This window comes from Anabrus simplex, chromosome 7 (assembly GCF_040414725.1).
Source record: "Anabrus simplex isolate iqAnaSimp1 chromosome 7, ASM4041472v1, whole genome shotgun sequence".
NCBI classification, from domain to species: Eukaryota; Metazoa; Arthropoda; class Insecta; order Orthoptera; family Tettigoniidae; genus Anabrus; species Anabrus simplex.
The window spans coordinates 114,603,990-114,628,514 of record NC_090271.1 but is presented as its reverse complement, the minus strand read 5'-3'; the positions used below and the strand labels follow the sequence as shown (position 1 = coordinate 114,628,514).

General features: G+C 37.0%; 1 protein-coding gene across 1 annotated transcript in view; it reads right to left on the bottom strand.

Annotated features, from left to right (window-relative positions):
• Nucleotides 1–792: 792 nt before the first annotated feature.
• LOC136877321 (stimulator of interferon genes protein homolog) overlaps nt 793–24,525 on the bottom strand; it is a 95,599-nt gene continuing 71,866 nt past the window's right edge. The window contains exons 10-11 of the mRNA XM_067151264.2: nt 14,212–14,325; nt 793–1,458 (exon numbers count right to left, since the gene is read on the bottom strand). Of these exons, the coding sequence (XP_067007365.2) occupies nt 1,343–1,458; nt 14,212–14,325 (230 nt within the window). The 3' untranslated portion in view covers nt 793–1,342. The remainder of the gene's footprint in view (nt 1,459–14,211; nt 14,326–24,525) is intronic.

The following is a 24,525-nucleotide window of genomic DNA, read 5'->3' as shown; positions in this document are numbered from 1 at the left end:
TGACCGTGCTCCCACATAATGCCTACAGTTTTCCACCGGTTTTATCCACTGTATTAGTACATCAATTGCAAGTCATACACATGGTATGGATGTCTTCAGATGACACAGACATGCGCTTTGTGAGCAAAGAATTTCTCAAACAGTTTATAGTTACAGGTATACAAAGCTCGTCCAGCTTTATGGAAATCGAAATGAAAAAGAGTAGTGCAATCGGAATTTAAAGAGAATTGCTTATGAAACACTGACCAAGATTTTGCCGAAGTAAAGATTTCATGAAGAAAAAAAAGTAAATCCAAAATATGAGGGAATGCTTTTGAAAAGAGCTAAGAAAGCTGGAAGAATCTTGGCAACATGATGCAGCCATAGACTATACAATATAAACCAAGACTGTGGTATTTTGATCTCCTGATGTTTACCAAGGATCTTTGTCTATCCTTCAGCCCCATTTTTGTGATCTCAAATAGAATGTAGCAGGCTGAATTTTTTTAACTATAGAATAAATTGCAACATATTTCTTTTTAGTGGAGTGTAACTATAGCATCTTGAATGTTTAATTAAATTGTTTGTTTTTTAGGTATAATTCTGTTAAGCTTTTTTCAGGTAGTTTATAAATTTATTTATTCATTAATTAGTTTGAACAGACTAAAGAACCTAATGGTTATAAATTAACTAAGTCAAAACTGAAAAAGAAATGGCTTCAAATATCACCACAAAAAAAAAAAAAAAGTTGAAGCTTGCAACAAAACTGTTCCCATCCTTTGGATAAGACCATGTAAAATTTGCAGACTTAAACCACAGGTTTGTCCATATGCACTAAGTTTTAATAGCTGTGTTAAAACTACAGATCAAACCTCTAGCAGTTCTTTGCTGTGTATGAGCAACAACAGATTTGAAAGGCACAGGCGGATAAGACCAAAAGGTCATGAACTATGTAAACTTTGCAGACTTAAACCACAGGTCTGTCCATATGCAATAACTTTTAATAGCTGTGTTAAAACTACAGGTCAAACCTCTAGCAGTTCTTGGCTGTGTATGAGCAACGACAGATTTGAAAGGTGCAGACTTCATCATAAAACAGGTTTATTCCACACACAAAACCATTAGTGTATGGCTGGCTATTGAGTTTATCCCAGTATGTGTGTGTATCCATGTTCCTGGTATGCCTTTATTCATCACTTGTTTGTTTCTTTCCATTACTAAACACAGTGTAAATAGTATGATACGAAAATAAAGTTTTCAAATCTATATTCCCATAATTACATCAAGGAAGAGAGAACTATCATATGCCATATTTACACCCCACACATAGTCAAGAGTCAAGAAACATGAGGATAGTTATCTTTCATATACCCTCTCCTCTTTCAAGCTGGAGCAAAATTTCCCTTTGTTGAATATCTTGAATTCTGCTCAATATTATCCTTGCAATATTTACATTTGCTCTTCCACGGTTATCAGTATCTGCAAACAAATAAATTTTATCATATATATTGGAAATTCAAGAGTACAGCATTGTAATTATATGATGTCAATTAATTTACAGAAAACAAATTTACTGGGTTAATTTCAATAGAAATTAAGACATGTAGGGGACTACTATTATGCAGCACTTATGATTTATTTTATACTACAATATTCTATTTGAATGCACTATCAATGAATGTCTAGTCTTAGCAACAATCTCCAAAGACATCAAAAATATTCTGTCACAATTTCTTCTCTCCAAAGAGTACACAGTGTGCAAAATATCAAGGAGTATATTGTCATGTGGTCCCCACATCACTCCCCCTTCAGAACTTCCAAATATTGAGAAGGAAAATGGAAGTTCTCCCAAAACAAGTAGTCTTCTGTTGCTGGTTCTCCTCTGCTGGTTTAGCATGGGAGTTTGTCAGTGGATCTAATGTTGTCCACTTCCGTTAGTAAGTAGACAGGTAGGAGAGTATTCAGCATCCAGTCATAGATAGGGTTGACATCAGGAAAGGACCATCAAGCCATAAAATAGGGCTTAATCTACATCTGGTATTGACCCCAAGTAATTAGGAAAAAGCCAGGAAGGAGAATGAAACTGAGCAAAAGGGAAACAGTATGTTGAATCAATGCAGATGCATACATAGATGAAGGCAGTATATTGTTATTATTGCAAGAGTCAAACAAGAAATAAAAGCAAGTTTGTAATTTGCAAGTCTGGTTCCTAGGCTGGATGGTCAGCATAGTGCCAGGGATTATAGCTGCTTCTGGTTAATTCCTCTGCCTCAGGAGCTGGATGTGTGTGTTCTTAAAATACATCTTCATTTTCATTTAACATGCCATACTACCAACCACCACAGAAACTTGTAATAGTGAATACATCCCTCCACATATGGCTGACATCAGGAAAGGCATCACTCTGTAAAACTGGACTTAATCTACATCTAGTACTGACCCCAAGTAATTAGGAAAAGGCCAGGAAAGAGAAAAAGCTTGTAGTTTTATGTGACTGTTAATATCATGATCATAACAATAGGACCTCCAGTTTTACACATAATCCAAACCGCAGGGATGTGGATTTTCATCTCAAATATCCCACATGCACAGGATGTCACGGATTCAAAACGTGGCTGCTTTGGTAGGGATGATGCCACCCAGCTATCATACCCATTCTTTTTTTTAAATACACAGTTTGCTTTACATTGTACCAACACAGATAGGTCTTATGGCGATAATGGGGTAGGAAAAGGCTTAATTAAGGTACAGCCCCAGCATTTTCCTGGTGTAAAAATGGGAAACCACTGAAAACTATCTTCAGAGCTGCCGACTGGGGTTCCCGAATGCAAGATGATAGTTACGTGACCCAAACAGCGCAGCCACTTGCTCAGTCAGCTATCATGTCCCATTAATGCCCGGAACTTCATTTTAATTTTTAAAATAAGAATAATTTTATTAAAATCACATGTATTTACTACATTTACAGTCATTTTTGCCATTTTTTTTTTGGTACAAAATGGTGGTGGGTACGAAAGTGCCCATTGGTCACGAGTTCTACAAGCATACCATGGAAGGAAAAATATTGTTGATAATGATAAATTACACTTCTTTGCAGTTAAATAGCTATTTTATTTCAATACAAGCACTATTTTACAAATATTTCGTTAATTCTTTGCTCGATGGTGTGTTTCTTTTTTTGCTAGTTGCTTTACGTCGCACAGACACAGAGAGGTGTTATGGCGACAATGGGACAGGAAAGGTCTAGGAGTGGGAAGGAAGCGGCTGTGGCCTTAATTAAGGTACAGCCCCAGCATTTGCCTGGTGTGAAAATGGGAAACCACGGAAAACCATCTTCAGGGCTGCCGACAGTGGGGTTCGAACCTACTATCTCCCGAATACTGGATACTGGCCGCACTTAAGCGACTGCAGCTATCGAGCTCGGTATGGTGTATTTCAAAGTGCACCTACACACAAAGACACTTCACCTATTGCAACTAATGTCTGAATATAGTCTCAAGGCAAACAAATCTAAGATTTTCACCAAGTTTGTATAGAGAATATGACAAAAAGTCTTAGTTCTTGTGATATTCAGCGAAGCAGTGCCTGTTAAGTGGAACTTGGCACCTCTCACAAGCCATGACTGTATTCACCTTGTGTTGCATACTGCACTGTGTCTTTCAATAATGACAGGATTATTTCAGGCATCAAAAATGTTTCCAAGAATGCTAATGGGTGAGAAGATTCAGTCAAGCGGGACGTAGTAGAAAGTTTGATCTGCAGATCTCGTTGTGGTATTGATGGTGAAAACTGGAAGGAAGTAGACTCGATGACATTTCTTCTGTTGTTGCCGGTAGCAGTTGAACTTTTATCAGTGGTGGTGTTCAGTGAACAATTTTCTGGATTTTCTTCATCGCTGACCTCTCCCGCATATATAATCTCTATTTCAGAAGGGGCCCTAAGTTGAGTGCTTGATAGTCTGTATGGGTCTTTACAAATTTCATCACCAGAGTCTTCATCTGAGTCACCACCTTCAGGAGGTCCAATAAAAACATCGACACCATGAACATCCGGCGAATCCAGATTCTCAAGCTCCTCGATTATCTCTGCTAGAGTCAAATTCTGTGTGCTGGAAAAAAGATAATGAGATATAATGGCAAGTTTCTGTGCACAAACCTTAGACCTATGGTGCTTCATAAACAGACTAATTATACTTCAAAATGCAACGGAAGAAATAAACAGCACACTGACATCAAAATAAATATTCTTCACAATTGATATTTTGTATTAGGCGCTAAAGAATTGACGAAATCCATATTTTCAAGCATGCTGTGTTGGAAATGTTGAAATTACATTGGTAAACAATGCCTAATAAAGTTAAAACACAGTTGTAGGACTCATGTCCAACGGGCACTTTTCATGCCCACCTTAAGTCATTTGTATCATAGAATCACGCTGTGTGAACATGAAATCAATCTAGTGACACTGGCATCATTGTACATCCTAGTATGATCTTTCTCAGCTATTAGTTCAATTACACAGGTGATAAAGTGTATGAAACTTACCTCTGCTTTGGAGCTTGTGATGGCATTCCAAACATCCTTCTTTTCTTGTAACTGTCAAGAAGTGATCAAACACAGTTGTTGCTCAGCACGCACACATAACATCTCATTGTCATGTCCATTTCTTGCTGACAATGCCCAGTTATATTTAAAACATTGTAGACTTGTCTAATAATGAAATATCCAAGAGGGCACAAAAGTGCCCATTGGGTATAAATGGGTTTTAATATAAGAACACTTGTGGTGAAAATATTTGTTGGAGGAACGCTATTTCCCAAGTGGCAGCTAAAGGTAAGGTCAATCACAAAAAGCGAGGGATAATGTTGCGGCTTGTGTGAACGAGTTGATTCAGTGTTATCAGCATGTCACCATGGATGAATCTGTATCTTATGCATACTCAAAAGAGCTTTTGCATGGTCATTGGTTTACAACATATGTGGTAGTATCACTTACAGGGTGACTTGTTTCTTTCCACACATTGTGAAAAGCAATGAGATGTAGTATCATTATTACCAGCCCAAAACAAAGAGGTGGGGTATCAGAGGAAAATGTTAACAATGACAATGGACCATTTGTCAACAAAATTTACATCATTGCTTCAGACAGAAGAAATGAAACTGAATGCCAGTGAACAGTTTATTCACCGCAAGTTTCCTAAAATGCCGCTAGAATGCGGTAAAAGCCACTTTCTGAGTTTATTCCTTTTGTTAGACAAAGAGACCATTTGTCATGTCCCATGTTGTTTCTTCATAAGAACATTTGGTACCTTTTCCTAACCACCTTCAGAATGATTTTTACCAGTGCCAAGGGCTGATTTTGGTTTTTTAGACATGTTTTGAAGGTAAAAGAGAAATGTTTTTAACAAAAATACACCAAAACAGGAAATGGTTTTGGCCTCTCTTGTTTTGTTTTTTTCTGATAAATGATCCCTTTTCATTTTTCTGCATCACATTTTATGGTCTGACACCATGATCAGCCGGTTCGAGTCTCACTGGTGGAAAATAATTTCACCATCAAAATGTCGGCCAGCAGCATAGGAGAGGTGGTGGCATATATTTTCTAATCACTAGAGTGTGTACCATAAGCCTGGATTAAATTCCAATCCTGCCCAAAGTGTTCATGCGGAATGAGAGCATATGACGCTGATGATGGTGATCCATCCATCCGATGGCGATGTTAAGCCTTGAGCAAACCCCTTGGTGTTATTCGACAGGAGCAGACTCTATGCCAAAACCGGGTTTCACCCTCTCTTTACATCATTATCACCATCATCAGCCCACATCGGGATATGCAAATCACCCATGGGTGTCAAATAGTAAGACCTGCACCAGGCAAGCCAAATATGTCCCTTGACACTTCCAGCACTAGAAGTCATACGAAAAATAAATAATAACCCTTTCACAGTGTTGTTTCAATGGGTGTGGTAACTACAGTACTCGTAGCTGACAAGATTAGTGTGGTTTTACATCAGGTGTTTGGTTTTCAATGACGGACCAGCAGACCCGCATATGATATACTGTATGTAATAGCTCAGTACCATATTGAAATGGTGACTAGTGAAGAAAGAGTACTACACGTAATCTTACTATTTTTAAAAGGCTGAATAAGGAAGAAAGAAAAAAATGATCAGAAGAATCAACAACATGAGAAATACACACGTAGCATATTAGTATATAATGTCGAGAATGTTTCCTTTCAAAAACATGCGAGTAAGCTCAGCAGACAAAAAATTTATTCATCCCTGGAGAAATCATTACAAGTATCATTTAATACCATGTAACTCCACCTCCGTAATAGGGTGAGGGAGTGTTCATAAAACCAGTTACATATGCATCCAGCCCGATGAACTTTGCTGTTGTCATCTTGAAAAATCGGGGTATCAATAGCGTACTCACCATGCAGATGTTGACTGAAAGGCAACACTGATCATCCAGAATGTTCAAATAAAAATATTGTTTCATGTTAGTGGTAACCTCAGTGAGCAAGCCCAATCCATGATACGAAAAACATCACAGACTCACCTCCGGCTTGAACAATGAAATGCTTCATTTGGCCTTCGGTGCACTCGACGAATGCTTCATTGGAATACAGGCAAAAATGTGATTCATCAGGCCACATTATATTCTGCCAGTCAGCTACTGTCCATGTTCAATAATTTATAGCCCACTGAAGACACGCAATTTTATGTGCCTGTGTGAGCAATGGCCTTTTGCGAGGCGACCGACTCCAAATGTTCAATGCATGCAGTTCCCGTTGCGAATGTTCTCTCACTAACAGGTTGGGATGGACCTTCATTTCCTGACTGCAGAAATTCCTGTCTGTTTGGAAGCGATTTTGATTTGCAAGCAATGAAGCGCGTCTCCAGTCCCTCTTTTTTCCGTCCGTAATTCTGATGTGTTTTGTGGCCACGTGTAGTACTCCACTGCTTGTAGATGCATGGAACAGTCTGCTGTGAAACACCAACAAATCCAGCAACTTCACACACCGTATGGCCATGGACACGGCCATTCTGTCACATCCTTACATCTACACATGTTAACGTATACTGTCCACTTGAAACATCAATGTCTCACTGATCGCTACTGCCTTATGCTCACAAAGAGGCTGTGCGCATGCGGTTGAACATGGGATCGTTCGCTGCACCATCTGTACAGGCTTAATGATCCATCTGCGCGTGCACACTAGAGTGACTAATTTTTTGTCCGGTGAGCTTATATTACATAAACGTCAGGTAGCAGAAAGGAATTCAAATCCAGTCTAAGAAAGTAACAAGAGAACTAGAATACTTTCCACCTTCTTCTACTTAGGCCAGATATCCTGAGGGATATGTTCACTATTGCATGTTCTGTGGTGATTGGTAGTGTGTTGCGTTATGTGTGTATACGAGAGGAGTGTGTTGGGACCAACACAAATGCTCAATTCTCAAATCAGAGGAATTAACCAGACGCAGTTTAAATCCCACACCCAACCGGGATTCAAAACTGAAACCCTCTGAACTGAAGACCTTCATGCTGACCATTCAGCCAAGAAGCTGGAAAAAAAAGAACTATACCACTAAGGAGCCAAAAACTAGGATACTGGGCCAGTTGGCCGTGCGGTTAGGAGCGCGCAGCTGTGAGCTCGCATCCGGGAGATAGTGGGTTCGAATCCCACTGTCGGCAGCCCTGAAGATGGTTTTCCGTGGTTTCCCGTTTCCACATCAGGTAAATGCTGGGGCTGTACCTTAATTAAGGCCACGGCCGCTTCCTTCCCATTCCTAGGCCTTTCCCGTCCCATCGTCGCCATAAGACCTATCTGTGTCGGTGCGACGTAAAGCAAAATAGCAAAAAAAAAAAAAAAACTAGGACATAAAGGTGGTAATAAAAATGGATATTCAGCAGCCTGTGGACTGAAAATGTATCTAACCCAGTCAACTTCAGAGTTGGAGTCAGTTAACCAGTGTCTTCCTATTCCCAAGGTGGATTCGATCTCAAACAAGGTAAGTGGCATTTGAGGTTATTTACTGATAATAACAGATGAAATCATTATGTACTGCATATTTAAATAACACCACTGTGATTATTGATTTATCTGGATTTTGATTATCCAGATTAAAATTACATTAAAAGATAACATTAGTACAATAATATTATTATCCTAGAGCAATCTCTCCAAGGTATATTTTGCTCTCTTTCAGCCTGTATCACAATTTTTGAGATGATGATGATGATGATGATACCAGCTTGGCATAACAGAATAAATAAATTAAACAAAGCAAATTATATTACCAAGACTACATACAATAAAAAAAACTTATCGATAGCAGCAAAATGAAGACATTATAAAACGGTCACACAGCCAGAAATAACTTATGCTAATGAAACCATTTTTAAAACTACTAATACAGCTGAAACAGACTAAAGAAAGAAAGAAGAATAATTAGAGCATGGATAAATAAAAAGTATCAAGTTAATGGACAATGGAGAATAGCGTCAAATAAAACAGTTTATACAGAAATTGAACCAGTATTGAGCAAATTAGGAAAAAACTTTTATCATTCTTTGGACATCTTATCAGAACACCTGACACCAGAATTAGCAGAAGAATAATTGAAAAATTATGGAATAGCAAGACCAAGATTAAATGAATCATGGAAATTAAGGAGGATATCAAAGAACTACAAATAACAATAGACAATCTCTAAAACAAGACAGAAAAAATTAAGATACTTCAAGACACACATCAGGCTACAGACCAAGATAAATAAAAGGTCTAATGGAAGGGCATTTTCAACAGAACAAAGGAAGGCAGCATCTATCCGAATGAAAAAATATTGGGCTGATAAGAAATCAAGAAATCCTTTGTATAGTTGACTAGAATGGTGCAATGTAGGCCATAAAATGTAAATAATAATAATAATAATAATAATAATAATAATAATAATAGATTTCAAAAAGGCATATGATATGATTTGATAGACAGACCCTCACTATTCCAAATTCTAGAAGAGAGAGGACTAGATCCCAAAACCCTAGAACTCATAAGACAAACACTAACAGGCACAAAATCTAAAGTGAAATTTATGGGAGAAATTTCAGAACCCTTCGACATTCAAACAGGTGTGAGACAAGGTGATGGACTCTCTCCTATTCTGTTCAACGTCGTCCTAGACAAGGTTATGGAAGAATGGGAGAAGGAACTCAAGAAACTTGAATTTTGGAAACCGATCCGATTGGGCTTTCCCAAAAACAACCTCTACGTACCATACCTTGCATTTGCGGACGATCTGGCGATTTTAACAGAGGATGAGGAGACTGCCATCAAGCAGCTTGAGATACTTAAGGAATCTGCAGAAAAAGTGGGACTACAGATTTCATTTGAGAAAACTAAATTCTTCTGTTCAAAGACAGATCTCACGAGCCTGAGAACAAAATATGGTAAAATCGACCGGGTCTCGTACTTTAAATGCCTCGGAGAATTCATCGAACCGACAGGCCTTGAGAAGATCTCACAGCAAAACCGTCTCCAAAAAGTCAAGAAGGCATTAGGGTTAGTTCAAGACATCTACAACAAAAAATGCATGTCAAGACAGACAAAAATTCGGCATTACAACACAGTCATAAAACCAACAGTCCTTTACGCAAGTGAAACATTGTCACTTAACAGTAAACAAGAATTAGAAGAAATAAGAAAGCAAGAGAGGAAGATCATCAGGAAAATCCTAGGAGCAAGATATACCCAAGATGGTTACAGGCTACAATCAATCAAAACAACAGAAAAAGTTTCAAACATTGAAATTGACATTAAGAAAAGACGAATGAAATTCTTTGGACACCTCACAAGATTACCAGAAAATCGACTGTCAAAAAGAATATTAAATTATGTTAGCTCACTTAAGAATTCAACACCTTGGCTGGACGAACTTTGAAAGGACCTCAAAAACGCAAACATATGTGCAACAGACATTTTAGAAAGAGACATCTTCAGACACAAAGTCAACAAGTGGGAAGTTACATCAGAGCAACCAAAGCAAAAACAGTGCAGACCGAAATGGTCGGAAGAACGTAAATAAGCCTTCTCAGAGAGAATGAAAGCCTATTGGAAGAACAAGAAGAACCCAAAGAAAGCTTGATTGAGTTGTTTGCTTAACGTCTTCCATTATTGGGAGAATACGCTAATAATAATAATAATAATAATAATAATAATAATAATAATAATAATAATAATAATAATAAAAATGCTGGGAAGCAAAATGTCTTATCATTACAAAGAAATCCACCTCTGTAGCATAACGGTTAGCGCTATTAGCTGCCTTCCCCAGGGGCCCAGGTTCAATTCCCAGTACTGTCAGAAATTTAAGAATGAGAGGAGGTCTGGTATGTGATTAAAAGGGTATGTACAGCTGCTCTCAAAATTCAAACACAAATTCTCTTCTCTTAGGATTTGTAACAGACAGAAGTGCATTAAAACGCTTTGACTTCAATTTAAGGCAGGAATTTGAAATGTAAATCCAACGCTGTTGTTTGCAACATAAATGTAGATAAATAATCACATTTAGCAGCATTTTCTCAAAAGAATATAACCCTATGTCAGTAGGTCAAAGTGACAACACCCTGTAGTAGGCTTCTGACACATTAAAGAACTTCTGAGGGTCAATATTCACACATCTCCATCTTATCTCTGTCTCATCTCTTATCTCATTTGTTTTCATTCTTTTCTTCATTAGGTTTAACACATTTTTTAGCTTCAATTACGTAAAAACATTAACTTTTTTTACTGAAGATGTCTCAAACGAGTTGATTATTGTTCCATCTAATGATGGAAATGTGTATATATTGAATTGTTTTTCAATTTCTATCATGTGTCTTTTGTTTTTCATTCTTTCCTTCATGTTTGACTATTATTACTCCATCTAATGATGGAGATCTGTATGTATTGAATAGGAGGACATATTAAATTTCCTTTGTAAACTGAAAATATATAGCAACCAAAGGGATTTTAAATAATAATAAAAATTATTATTATTATTATTATTATTATTATTATTATTATTATTATTATTATTATTATTATTATTATTATTATTATTATTATTATTATTATTATTTTCGGTTCCATGGCTAAATGGTTAGTGTGTTGGCCTTTGGTCACAAGGGTCCCAGATTCAATTCCCGGCAGGATCACAAATTTTAACCATCACTGATTAATTTTGCTGGCAAGTGGGCTGGGTGTATGTCATATTCATCATCATTTCATCTTCATTACAATGCACAGGTTGTCTACAGGCATCAAACCAAAAGACCTGCACCTGGCAAGCCGAACTTGTCCTCGGACACTCCCAGCACTAAAAGCCATATGCCATTTCATTATCATCATAATATTACATACAAAGAATTTAATATTTTGATTTCACACCTGCAGGATCCAATTCTGCCATTGCTGTTAGGGTTACCATATGAAAAATAAGAAACCAGGATATTTTATACTAAAAGACAAGTCTACCATGTTTATTACAAAAATGCTACAAATCTATTATAGTAATGAGACTTGGTACTTGTCTGATCCACCAGGCACTGCCAGAAGCTATGTCAGCTATGTATAGAAATCACAACTCTTATCCTGAAAAATTATACTGCAAGAATACTCTTGTTCTTATTGTGTCTACAGAGAGGTGATTCCTCTCCTTCATCCAATGTCTCTGAATAAATGAAAATAAATGAAAATATAATTTTAATGCCTGCATTATGCCCTAGAATTGAAATTGCAATTTTGAGAATAACTCTACTTAAACATTTTATGAATTAATTTTTGAGAAAGTAATTACAGTAAAACCTGCCGTAACGGACACCTCTCACCGGCGGACACCCTTCATTGGCAGACGATTTTCTAGGTCCGTAATTAAGTACCATGTTGTGTACGAGTAATTTACCCCTCTTATGCGGACACCCTTTATTATGGACGTGGACACACCATAGACATGAGAAACTCCAATTAAACCTCTCCTAACGGACACTTTCTTTTTCAAAAAGTACTGTATTTGTATCCTGTATAGTATGTATTCGCTTATTTTTTGCTCAGGCAGTACTTACGTTAAAAATTAAATAATTGAAAAAGAGGTTCAACCTATTCAATACATAAAAGAAAGAAATGTAGTGATTACATTCTTATTTAATAGTAACTATAAATGGGACCAGTTTCGACCCTAGTCCAGGTCATCGTCAGCCGTAAAAACATGTAAAACAATGCATATGAAAAAGAAAAAGATTAAGTGAACTCTGGATCGGTATAAGATGAAACATAAATTAACAAAGGGGGTAGAAATTGTGAGTCACTTAGAAGAAAACAGTACGTAATATTAAGAATGGTAGTATGGCACACGCAATGATAGGCGAAGTCTCACAATGTTTATAAAACATTTCAATTATTTAATTTTTAACGTTAATACTTTCAATACGGAACAATGAAATTTTTATCTTTAAATACAGGCAGTACTTCGAAGAATCACAGACACCGTAGCTTTTGGTCCAGGCTGTTCACATTCCTGGAAGGCAACACTAAGCTACGCTATCACTTCCGGAAGTTGTGTGATCTGACATGCTCGACAACGTTGGAATTCGTACCTTCACTGTTAGGTTACTTTTCATTGACTCGTGGGCTTTTCATGTGTTCAGTTTTACGTTTGTAAGTTGGTATAAACAGCTCCAAGGAAGTTTTTAACTCTAAAAGAAAAGGTTAGGCATAATAGACTATTAGAAACAAAACGAACATTAAGGATTTTTTCAAATGCTAATGTTTTACTGTACAGTGCTAGAGATTGCTACATCTACATATTGATTTAACGTTTCAAAAACTTGTATGTTCTTCTTAATTTTAACATGGTGAACAGTAATAGTGTACAGTATGCTCAATAGAGGTTTCCACAGAAGTGTTTTTGTCTCTTTAATACAGTACATTGCAGCTGCAGCAGCCCATCTACAACTTTCGCATGTGAGTACAGTGTAGTATATTGTACAATACCGTATACAGCATACAATTAAAGGTACATTTGCAAGAATTGTTAACACATACAATACATGGGTTATTGTGTTCCAACTTATGTTTAATGGTACCGGTTTCATAATCTCTCTTGGGCGGTCACCCCTTCATAACGGACTTTTTCTTCGGTCCCGAAGGTGATCATTATAGACAGCTTTTACTGTACTCATATTTAACTAAATATCCTACCTGACTTTCCGGGACATCATAAAGACCAGGACATGAAAGGAAAAACCCAAATATATCGTAATGCTACTCATCATATTTATAAAGAGATCATTAGACTATAATGAAAAAGCCATTCCTATGGTAAGAGGTATGAAACTGGTGAAGGAATATATTATGCAAGGTGTTCCCAAATATATGGGAAGTAATCGGGGGGGTAGATAGAACACCCCAAAACAACATAATATCCCTATGGACGTATGCTCTACGATCTATTGTTTATGAGCTACACCTGCTTTAATTATTAGCTGGAATGGGGGGGGGGCAAGGGTAGTTTGTGTTTAAGTTAGTAGCCAGGCATACCATTACAGATATTACAGTATTTTGCCAACATGTGGTACAATGTTGCCATTGAATACGTGCAACGCGTGGAGTGTTCATATATTATGTGTCCACCAATCAGTGAGGTGGCATGTTCATGCGTGCATTCGGGTGCATGGTGGACATTTTGAGGATATATTTTATTAGAATGCAGTATACATGCTGATTCACCAACAAGGTGACAGCTACTCGACATGGGTTGTGCCAGGTAAGGCTGTTACCAATTCTTCCCATACAAGTTGGAAAGTCTGTAACTCGTAAACAATAGACTGTGGGACATACGGTCATTGAAACTTTTTCTGTTGGTTTGGGGTGTGCTCTCCACTCTACCTACCCCATTCCTTCCCACATGTTTGGAAACACCCTGCACATACTGTATTTACACTAATAATACCCGCATATTATTTTTTTTAAATTGAGGCACGAAATTGGGGCCAATTTGAGTCAATGTTGGCATTTGTTTTTTCAAAAATCAGCCTTCCTAAAGTTAAGGTGCGGGGATTATTCGCATAAATACAGTATATTAGTCTAATAATTTATTTACAAATATGAATAACAGTAAATGAAATACAGGACACAGACAATAGAGCAAATAAGTTAAGAGGTTGTATGACGAAGGTAAAATACCCACCTTTATAATAGATTAGTTCGCATAAATCAGAGCATTCACGGTGTTTTTTCAATATTTTTCTCAATTGCTCATAGAATGACAGAATAATTTGCTTCTTGTGCATTTCGAAGAACTCTGAAAAATATAAATATTAATAATATGATCAGTACAGAACAAAGAAAATTGTGCATCATCACAGGAACAATATAGCATGCAATTGCATTGTAATTGTATACTTAAAAAGGGTTAAATATGTTAAACCCTTGTGAGCAGAATTTGGTCCGGTTTAAGACTAAGTGGCATAATGAATTTGCATCTTTTGGCTCAAAAATATAAAAAGTAAGTACCTATCTTATGCTATAAAGGCAGGTACACGTTGGTGAACTATTGCATGTAACATAACAGATACTATAACCACTTCTATGCATGTCACATCCATAGATGTTATTTAACCAGCTGTAAGCAATCAGATCCTTAGTGTTCATGGTGAGCCCTCTGAGAAGAAATGTCTTGTTCCATAAAACTGAGTTAATTGGTAGTGTGTTGTACATCCTGATACACAATTTAATTGACAAAAATAAATGCCCACAAAGATTCTTGCAGCATGAACCATACAAAGAAAGAAAGAAAATGTTCTGCTTTACTTTTGGATTTAGAATCATAAGCAGTCAGTGGTCATTACAAAAAAATCACCCACCTGAATCCAACAGACTTTTAATAATTCAGCAATAACAGGTAAACCAAGTAGTTATTTATAACACATTTGCAGTATAACAACGTTGTTTTTTTGCATAAGTATATATACATGAGTTATGCTACTGCTTAGAACACATATAGTATTACACATTATATCAAAGCATGGGAGTTTGAAAAAATTGTATCAGCTGTCACTTTAACAAGTAGCAGTCTGAAAAAGAGTGATACGGTAAGTTCCATATTACTGGGAGTCAGAGCTGTTCTGTCAGATATTACATTACAGTACATTGAAAATGCCAAAAATGCCCTCTCACTATCAACATTACTGACTGATTACAAAGATATTCTCCAAGGTACTCAATACTTTTAAACTATGATTTCCACCCGGTGATCACAGGAATAGGGAGGAGTTTAGCTTTAGTGGATTCGTCTGAAGAGAAGGCATGTATACATTCAATTCTTGAAACAGAAATAAGATGACATTATAGAGGTCATTTTGCAGTTGCTCACAATCTTGTAACTTATTTATTACTAGAGGCACCTGTTTTGAGATGGACAGCAGGCAATCCTATGATGATAAACATGGTTAAATGTCAGTTTGGGAATTTCACAAATACAGGAAAAGTCCTCTCAATTTTAATTATTGCATTGATGGGGTGAAAGTCCCTTATGGGGATCCATGTATGTACCAAGGTGTTAATATAACGAAAGATCTTCATTGGGGCTAATCACATAAATGGGATTGTAAATAAAGGGTAAAGATCTCTGCTAATGGGTACGAGGGTGTTTAGGAGTTGTAGTAAGGATGTAAAGGAGAGGGCATATAAGTCTCTGGTAAGATCCCAACTAGAGTATGGTTCCAGTGTATAGGACCCTCACCAGGATTACTTGATTCAAGAACTGGAAAAAATCCAAAGAAAAGCAGCTCGATTTTTTCCGGGTGATTTTCGACAAACGAGTAGCATTAAAAAATGTTGCAAAGTTTAGGCTGGGAAGACTTGGAAGAAAGAAGATGAGCTGCTCGATTAAGTGGTATGTGACATAGATGTTGATTCCCATAGGGAACCTGAAATATTTTTCCCGAATGAGTAAATTTATAATACCAAAATAAATGGTCCGTTATTGGACATTATAAATTTTCCAGCTAACTCATTCCTGGTTGCCAGCGTTTCGCCCCCGTGTGCTAAGTTGGGCTCATCAGTTGGTACAAAGCACACCCACCAAGACGCATGGCTAGTGCATACCGAGGAGGACACTGCGTGGGCTATTTGGAGCCACCGGCAGTGCTGATGCACTATGAGAGACTTCGTCTCATTACCAACAACTGATGCCCTCTTGGCCATCAGATGATATAGATGTTGATTCCCATAGGGAACCTGATATATTTTTCCCGAATGAGTAAATTTATAATACCAATATAAATGGTCCGTTATTGGGCATTATAAATTTTCCAGCTAACTCATTCCTGGTTGCCAACGTTTCGCCCCCATGTGCTAAGTTGGGCTCATCGGTTGGTACATAGCACATCCACCAAGATGCATGGCTAGTGCATACCGTGGAGGCCACTGCGTGGGCTATTTAGAGCCACCGGCAGTGCCAATGCACTATGAGAGACTTTGTCTCATTACCAAAAATTGATGCCTGCTTGGTCATCAGATGATATAGATGTTGATTCCCAAAGGGAACCTGAAATATTTTTCCCGAATGAGTAAATTTATAATACCAATACAAATGGTCTGATATTGGACATTATAAATTTTCCAGCTAACTCATTCCTGGTTGCCAGCGTTTCGCCCCCCGTGTGCTAAGTTGCGCTCATCAGTTGGTACATAGCGCACATACCAAGACGCATGGCTAGTGCATACCATGGAGGCCACTGCGTGGGCTTATATCATCTGATATCATCTGATGGCCAAGCAGGCATCAATTTTTGGTAATGAGACAAAGTCTCTCATAATGCACTGGCACTGCCGGTGGCTCCAAATAGCCCACGCAGTGGCCTCCACAGTATTCATTAGCCATGCGTCTTGGTCCTCAAAGGTCGGACTCATTCAACCATTCCTGTATTTCAAGAGCCTGTTATTAATCTTTCAGAGACCCGTTTTGATAAGTCCGAAGTAAATGTTATGGAGAAAGGTCCCAAATTCAATTGGCCCGTTCAATTCAAACTTAAAAACGCGATCGCGATCGCGATCACGATCACGGTCACGGTCACGGCGGAAGCCAAAAATGCAATTCAAAAGTTACCAATAGAGAACCAAACAGAGACTAGATATAATATAAAGAAAAAAACTTTCTAATTTAATAAATAATAACAAAGATAGAGCTTCTACACATCATAGCCAAACAATAGCTTCACTGAAACAGAAAATTAAGGAGAATGGTTTGAATGTGACTAAGGCGGATAAAGGGAATGCGACGGTTATTATGAATAAGGAATCATACATACAGAAAACCAAAACCTTTTTCACAGAGAATTCATTCAAAATTATTAAAAAAGGACCCGACAAATATCATCCAGAGGAACTTAAAGCAACTTCTTAAACGATCTTCTTTCATCGTTAATAAAAGGGAGTCCCAAAAACTAATTAATATGAACCCGGGTATTCCGACGGCTAGGGCACTACCGAAGGTGCATAAAGAGAAAATACCGATTAGACCTATTATTAATTTCAGAAATAGCCCTACATATAAGACGTCTAGATTTATACACAATTTTTATTTACATCATTATAGATTTGAGGGTAATAGGTCTATTAAGAATTCTAAAGAATTTTGCGATAGTATTAAAGATTTAAACATGCAGTCAAACCATAAGAAGTATTCATTTGACGTCAAAAATATGTTCTTGAATATTCCAGTATCAAAAATGATAAATCTTGTAAAGAATAATCTACTTAAATACAGTAATTTGAGTAGGCAAGAGATCGCCGATTTTATTAATATTTTGGAGTTCGTCACCACTAATAATTACTTTACCTTCAACGGCCAAATATATAAACAGGAAGGTCTTCCTATGGGGGCTCCAGCTTCGGGAATTATGGCGGAAATTTATATGGATTTTCTTGAAAATAGTAAAATCAATAACATTAAAGGAATAATAAGCTGGTTGAGATACGTAGATGATACGTTTACAATAATTGACCATAGCATTACTAATGGACAGGAGGTATTAGAACAATTAAACAATATGGATTTGCAGATTAATTTTTTTTTCGAAAGTGAAAATAATAAAGCATTAAATTTTCTTGAAATTACAATTATTAATGACTCTAATAAACTTAGGTTTAAAATATTCAGGAAACCCACTCAAACGGCAAACGTAATTAGACAAAGTTCTGTACACCCAGCAGCACATAAGAGGGCCTCCTTTTACAGTATGATTCACAGAGCTTGTAATATACCCATGTCAGAAGCAGATCGTAAAAATGAGTTGGATACTACTTATTTTATAGCAAAAAGAAACGGGTTCAACAGGCAATTTGTGGACAAAATTATTAACAAAATCGAAAAGAAATTATTTTCCACATTAACCAAGGATACCAAAAAGAAAGAAGATAGTTACGCCCTTTTCACCTATAGTCACAGTAAAATATACAAAATCACGAAGGTTTTCAAGAAACTTAATATGATATTTTCTTTTAAAACAACCAATAACAACGCCCATCTTTTCTTTTATCAGCACACTATCAATAACGGCAATAGCAAATTTCAGAAATCAGGTGTTTACAAATTAAAGTGCCAGTAGTGTTCCGCCAGTTATATTGCGCAGACAGGCCGCAATTTTAACATAAGGTATAATGAACATGTTAATGCGTCAAAGTACGGCAGATTCTCAGCATTTGGTTCACATATGGACGATACCAATCATACATTCACAGGCATACAACAAGATCTTCAAATTCTCCATTTATGTAAGAAAGGAAATCTATTGAATATTTTGGAAAACATTTTTATAAATATTGATAAAAAATGCAACCCAATTTATAATTTTAATGAGATATTGGAGGATATCAATATACTCTTTGAGGAGTTAATCAATAAATTCTTTTCACGAAGGCGCATGAGTAACACTCTACCTCGGGCCTCTCCCCTTACATCAAACTCCCCTCAACCTCCCCTCACAGTCAGTCCTCAACGACCTTCAAGGACGTCACTCAGTTAGCTTTAGCACTTGAGGTGGAGTGGTCGACATAAGACGGGCAAGGAGGTGAGTGACTGGATGGGCACTTAGTTCATATTTTAATTGAACTTGTTCCTCAATTCTTTCATATTTTTTCTTTTTCTTTTTAGGCCCTTATTGTCAACACATAATCAAGTTCAACTTGCATCATCAGTATAACTCCACATTTTAATCAAGAAAGCTATTTTAATGTGGCATTTTCACCACACTGTTTTATGTACAATATGCATATAATTTTATTCGCACAGCCACTCACGTTGTTTTATAATTGAAAATTCGTTGTTTTGAACACCAATTTAATTTGTGATTTTAATTGGACTTCATGCTTCATATCACGTTCACATAGCACCATTTTAACATTGAAGATTGACAAGACACCATCACACCGCGTCACAGGACACAGAGACTTTTTATTAACTTATTTTAACGTGTCCATGCCTTATTTTTAATGTTTTGTATTTGTGGCTGAAGATGTCCCATAAGAGGACGAAACATGTTTCACGAGTATAATTTAATGTAGTCTTTTTAATAAAGACAATTAAAGTATTGTAAAGGTGGAATTATAAATTCAAATTTTCACAAGTTAATTTCAATCAAGTTCAGGCACTTCTCATTGTCCTAATCTATTGTGTTTTGCAACATTCTACTGGCTTGGAGGAAACATACACATTAATGAACAAGTATGTGTGGCATCCAAAAGCCTATTGGGAGTTTCCTTTGTATTCACAGCAAAAAACATCAAGCAGTGTCTCTAAGGTCGTTACAGGGCACACTCGAAGTACATTCGTGTGCACGGTTCAGAAGGCGTCTCCACACTAACAGAATGTGGTTGCAGCAAGTGTTGTGTTTACGCAACAGCTCACTAGAAAGTAAATGCCTTAACCCTTTCTTGCCCACATTTTCACTTCGCTTAACCTCAGATTTCAACCTATTATTTAGGAAAAATTGAAGCACAGCGCATTGTTTCAGAAAAAGTTAAATATAATAAAATCACAATGTACTCAAATTTTCAATAATAATATAAAATATACCATCACATCAATTTCTCTATTTATAGAGTCATATGGTTGTTGGTTCAAATCTCCCCTCCCCACTCCCCCTACAGGTGATACTCGACACAAAGGTAGGCTGCATTTTTCACATTCTCACGTTGTCTGAATCCCTCTAAACCAATAATCATGGGATTTTGGAAGTGGAATGATGCCCATATATTTTTATTTCCTCCTGTCAAGTGACTTCCCAAAAGTTTGCAATATTGCTGTAAATGTGTTGCGAGTTAACATATAAATCACTGGGCGAGCTGGCCATGCGGTTAGGGGTGTGCGGCTGTGAGCTTGCATCTGGGAGATAGTGGGTTCGAATCCCACTGTCAGCAGCCCTGAAGATGGTTTGCCGTGGTTTCCCGTTTCCACACCAGGCAAATGCTGGGGCTGTACCTTAATAAGGGCCACGGCTGCTTCCTTCCAACTCCTAGGCCTTTCTTATCCCATCTATCCCATCGTCGCCATAAAACTTATCTGTGTCCGTGCGACGTAAAGCCACTAGCAAAAAAAAAAACATAAATGAAAGAAATCTTATTTGTACTCAGGAGTAAGATCAAGCCTTCTCTATATATTTAAAAATTGAAATTTTTTTAAACTTTGGCTTGATTCGATGTATCCTTTTCTTTAACTGGTATTCCAAACTTTGGTTGAGGAGAGTATATCTATCCAAACATCAACTTGGCAGGACATTTCTATGAAATGTCTAAATGACCTATTAATAGTACATTTACGTGATACTCGTAGTTTTCTTTTTACTACAGGTTTAACATCACACTAACATGTTGAATGTTTTCAGTGACAGAAGGATGAGAAAGGGCTAGGATTCGGAAGGTAGCGGTTGTGGCCTTAATTAAAATACAGTCCCAGCATTTGCCTGGTGAGAAAATTGGAAACCATCCATCTTCAGAGCTGCTGACTCGTAGTTCAAATATTGTACAGGAAGACCTTCCCACAGATATAAATAAGCCTACTGGAAGTCCTCTTGACTGCATTTCTATTGTAATGGTACATTTCCCATTACAAATATTTCTCTGTATTATTATTATTATTATTATTATTATTATTATTTATTCAATTTTATAATCTGATTTTGCTATATATTAATCAATTATCGGTTGCTCTATGGCAGCCCTGTCCAACGCGGCGCCCGAGGTGCCCTTTTATGGCGCCCTTCGCAATTAATTTCCAAATTAAATTTTACTTATTATTTGAAAACAATACTTTTGCATTTCAATAAATATTCTTACATTTCTCTTAAAAATACCGTCCTCAGAGTCAAGAAATCTGTTATATCCGTACCTCCAAATACACAAAGAGCTTTGAGTAAGCCATACATGTGACCTAGGCCTAACTGACTCGTGTCCGCAAATAATGAAGAGATAGCAGAAAGGTTCAGAAAGAGAGCTATTCGACATGTAAGTAGTTGCGACAAAGGGAAATCCTGCACAAACCTCTCACTGTGGGGGACTAGCACCAGGAATAAGGCCTTCTCTACTCACGGAGCCAAATATAGCCGCATATTATTCTGCCAAACAGAACCGCTTCCTTATGATTCTTTTGATTGCAATGCCATAAACTACCTACCATGACAGAGTTTCACCAGGACGACAATGGGACACCCAATTTGCCCACAAAGTAACTTTAATCCCAACAAAGCTGTGCCGTAAACAATGAACAAACGATTTATGAAAGTCTTGCAGTTGGAATGTTCCCAGTTCCTAGCTTTCAGGCGAACATTCAGTATTACTTGTGAGCTTATGCGGGGCTTATTGAATACGTTTTGAGTGCCTTGTGTTGTGATAAGTTGTACATTCAACATGTTTCGTGTGTTTTTTTCATTACTATTTAAACTTTAAATTATTCAGTTTATAATCAGTTATATTTCATTAAACATAACTCTTCTTAACATGGCTAAAAGGCAAAGAAATTATAACTTTAACAGTAAATGGGAGGACCAGTATTGCTTTATTGAAAACAAAGGAAAGTCTGTGTGTTTATTGTGTAATGCTAGCGTGTCTGTTCCTAAAATAATTAATGTACAGCGACATTTTTTGACTAATCACAAAAAAATTGACAGTGAATTTCCTGTTAATTTTGAAATAAGAAAACACAAAGTGAAAGACCTAAAATTTAAATTAGCATTGCAACAATGTGCGTTTAAGAAGCCAGTTCAGCAAACGCCTAACGTGACAATAGCTTCTTACAAAGTTTGTTACGTCCTAGCTAAAAGGAAAAAAGCTTTCAGTGATGGGGAAGTAGTGAAAGAAGCTATGCTAAATGCCGCTGAATCTCTGTTCGAATCCCACAAAGATAAATCTGAATTGATATCTTCAATCAAAGGACTTCAGTTGTCTCACCAAACTGTTGCTAGGCGGGTTGAACAGATTTCTAACAATATGGAATCTCAATTACATCAGGATTTGAAATCATGTGAAGATTTTTCACTGCAGTTTGATAAAAAGTGCTGATATGTCTGACACTGCTGAGTTGTGTGTATTTGTTTGAATGGTTTTTAATGATTTAACAGTAAAGGAAGAATTTGTCAAGCTATAGGGAGCGTGCATGGTACTAGTATCAGAGCGCTCTGGCGGAGTTCCGAGCATTAATATGGTGAGAGTGCGTTCCGCTGAAGTGAAGACTTGCGTCATAGTTACGACAAAAAATATCGTTGCATCTTTTCAAGATATGAAGTAGTGCTATGGAAGTTGTAATACAGTATGCGTTTGAGTACATACACTTCCAAAATACTCGCAAGTCAACAATGAATAAAGCGCAAAAACTAGTTGACAGTGGCCATGTGTTACAAGTTGAAGAAAGGCGAACTGTTTCCAGTTGTACACTTACCGGTTTCGTCATAAGAGACGAGTGTTAGCAAAAGCCCGTACAAGGTTACAATTGAGGTAATTATGTTACCTCATTATTGTTAAACATACAGTATTTTATTTTACATTTTAATTTTATGTGATTCAGTGAAGTCTGTAATACTTTAAATTTCTATTACAGCTTGACAATCAACGAAACTGTGTTGTTCACCAAGCTCGATAGCTGCAGTCATTTAAGTGCGGCCAGTATCCAGTATTATGGAGATAGTGGGTTTGAACCCCACTGTCGGCAGCCCTGAAGATGTTTTTCCGTGGTTTCCCATTTTCACACCAGGCGAATGCTGGGGCTGTACCTTAATTAAGGCCACGGCTGATTCCTTCCCACTCCTAGCCCTTTCCTCTTACATCGTCGCCATAAGACCTATCGGTGTCGGTGCGACGTAAATTAACTTATAATAACTATATTGGTATTATAAATTTGCTCATTCAGGACAAATATTTCAGATTCCCTATGGGAATCAACATCTATATCATCACGTAAATTAACTTGTAAGAAAAGAAAAAAATGAAAGAAACTGTGATGAATCAAACTGTTACTGTGTGGCTGATGCAGAGGGCACTGTAAACATGTATGTGCCATTATACAGTACTGCAATTCTAATTCAGGATTTAGTAAGACAAATTTGCCGCAAGAATGGGGAAACCGAATTTGTAAACAGCTGGTGTGTAATATTCTCACTGTTAATTATGTAATAAATTTAAGTGCTCACAATATGATTAATACAGTGTAGATTTTATATTTCTAGGGTCCGTAAAATATGCGAAAGGGAAGAAGGCTGAAGATCTATTTCCCAAGAAGAGGGCGAGAACTGACAAGCGTGCTGTTATTAGCATCCATGAACTAGGAAAAATAGATATAGATAATTCGCCTTGGACTGAAATGATTAGAGCGGAGCTGAAAACAGAGTCTGAATCGGTAGATAAAAGTTTTTGTGAAGAGTTGTGCAACAATAGCGCCAGTATTCGCATAAAAACAAATTTTAATAAACTCATGAACGAGTTGCTTCAACTTCAAGAAGATTCCACAGTGTTCACTTCTGGAGAGTTTGTTTTAAGTGACGATTTTTATACTTCTCATATTCCGCTAACAACAGAAAAAAAATACTTGATGTAGCATTTAAAACTCAGTGTCCAATTGAAGGTGATAAATGGTTGAAGGTATAATTTAAATGTAGGCCTATAACATGACTTGTACGATGAATACATGTAACATCTACCATCTATTCTTGCTGGCGTTTCTGATTTCATTTCTGAGCAATCTTATATAACTCGTGCGTCACGACAAAATGTTTTAAAAGCTGAAGCAAAGTATTTTGCACGGATAGTTTGCTAGGCCAGAGAATAATATTAGAAGTGCATTTCTTGACTACTCCGAGAGCAGTAAAAATATTCGCGCAGCAGTAGTCCGATGTACACTAAATATGACTCTCAAGGCAGCATTTTCATTAAAAAGAGTAAACAAACATCGTTATTACTTATATTTGTAGACACTTTGGAAAGAAAGAAAGAAAGAAAGAAAGTTAAAAAAATT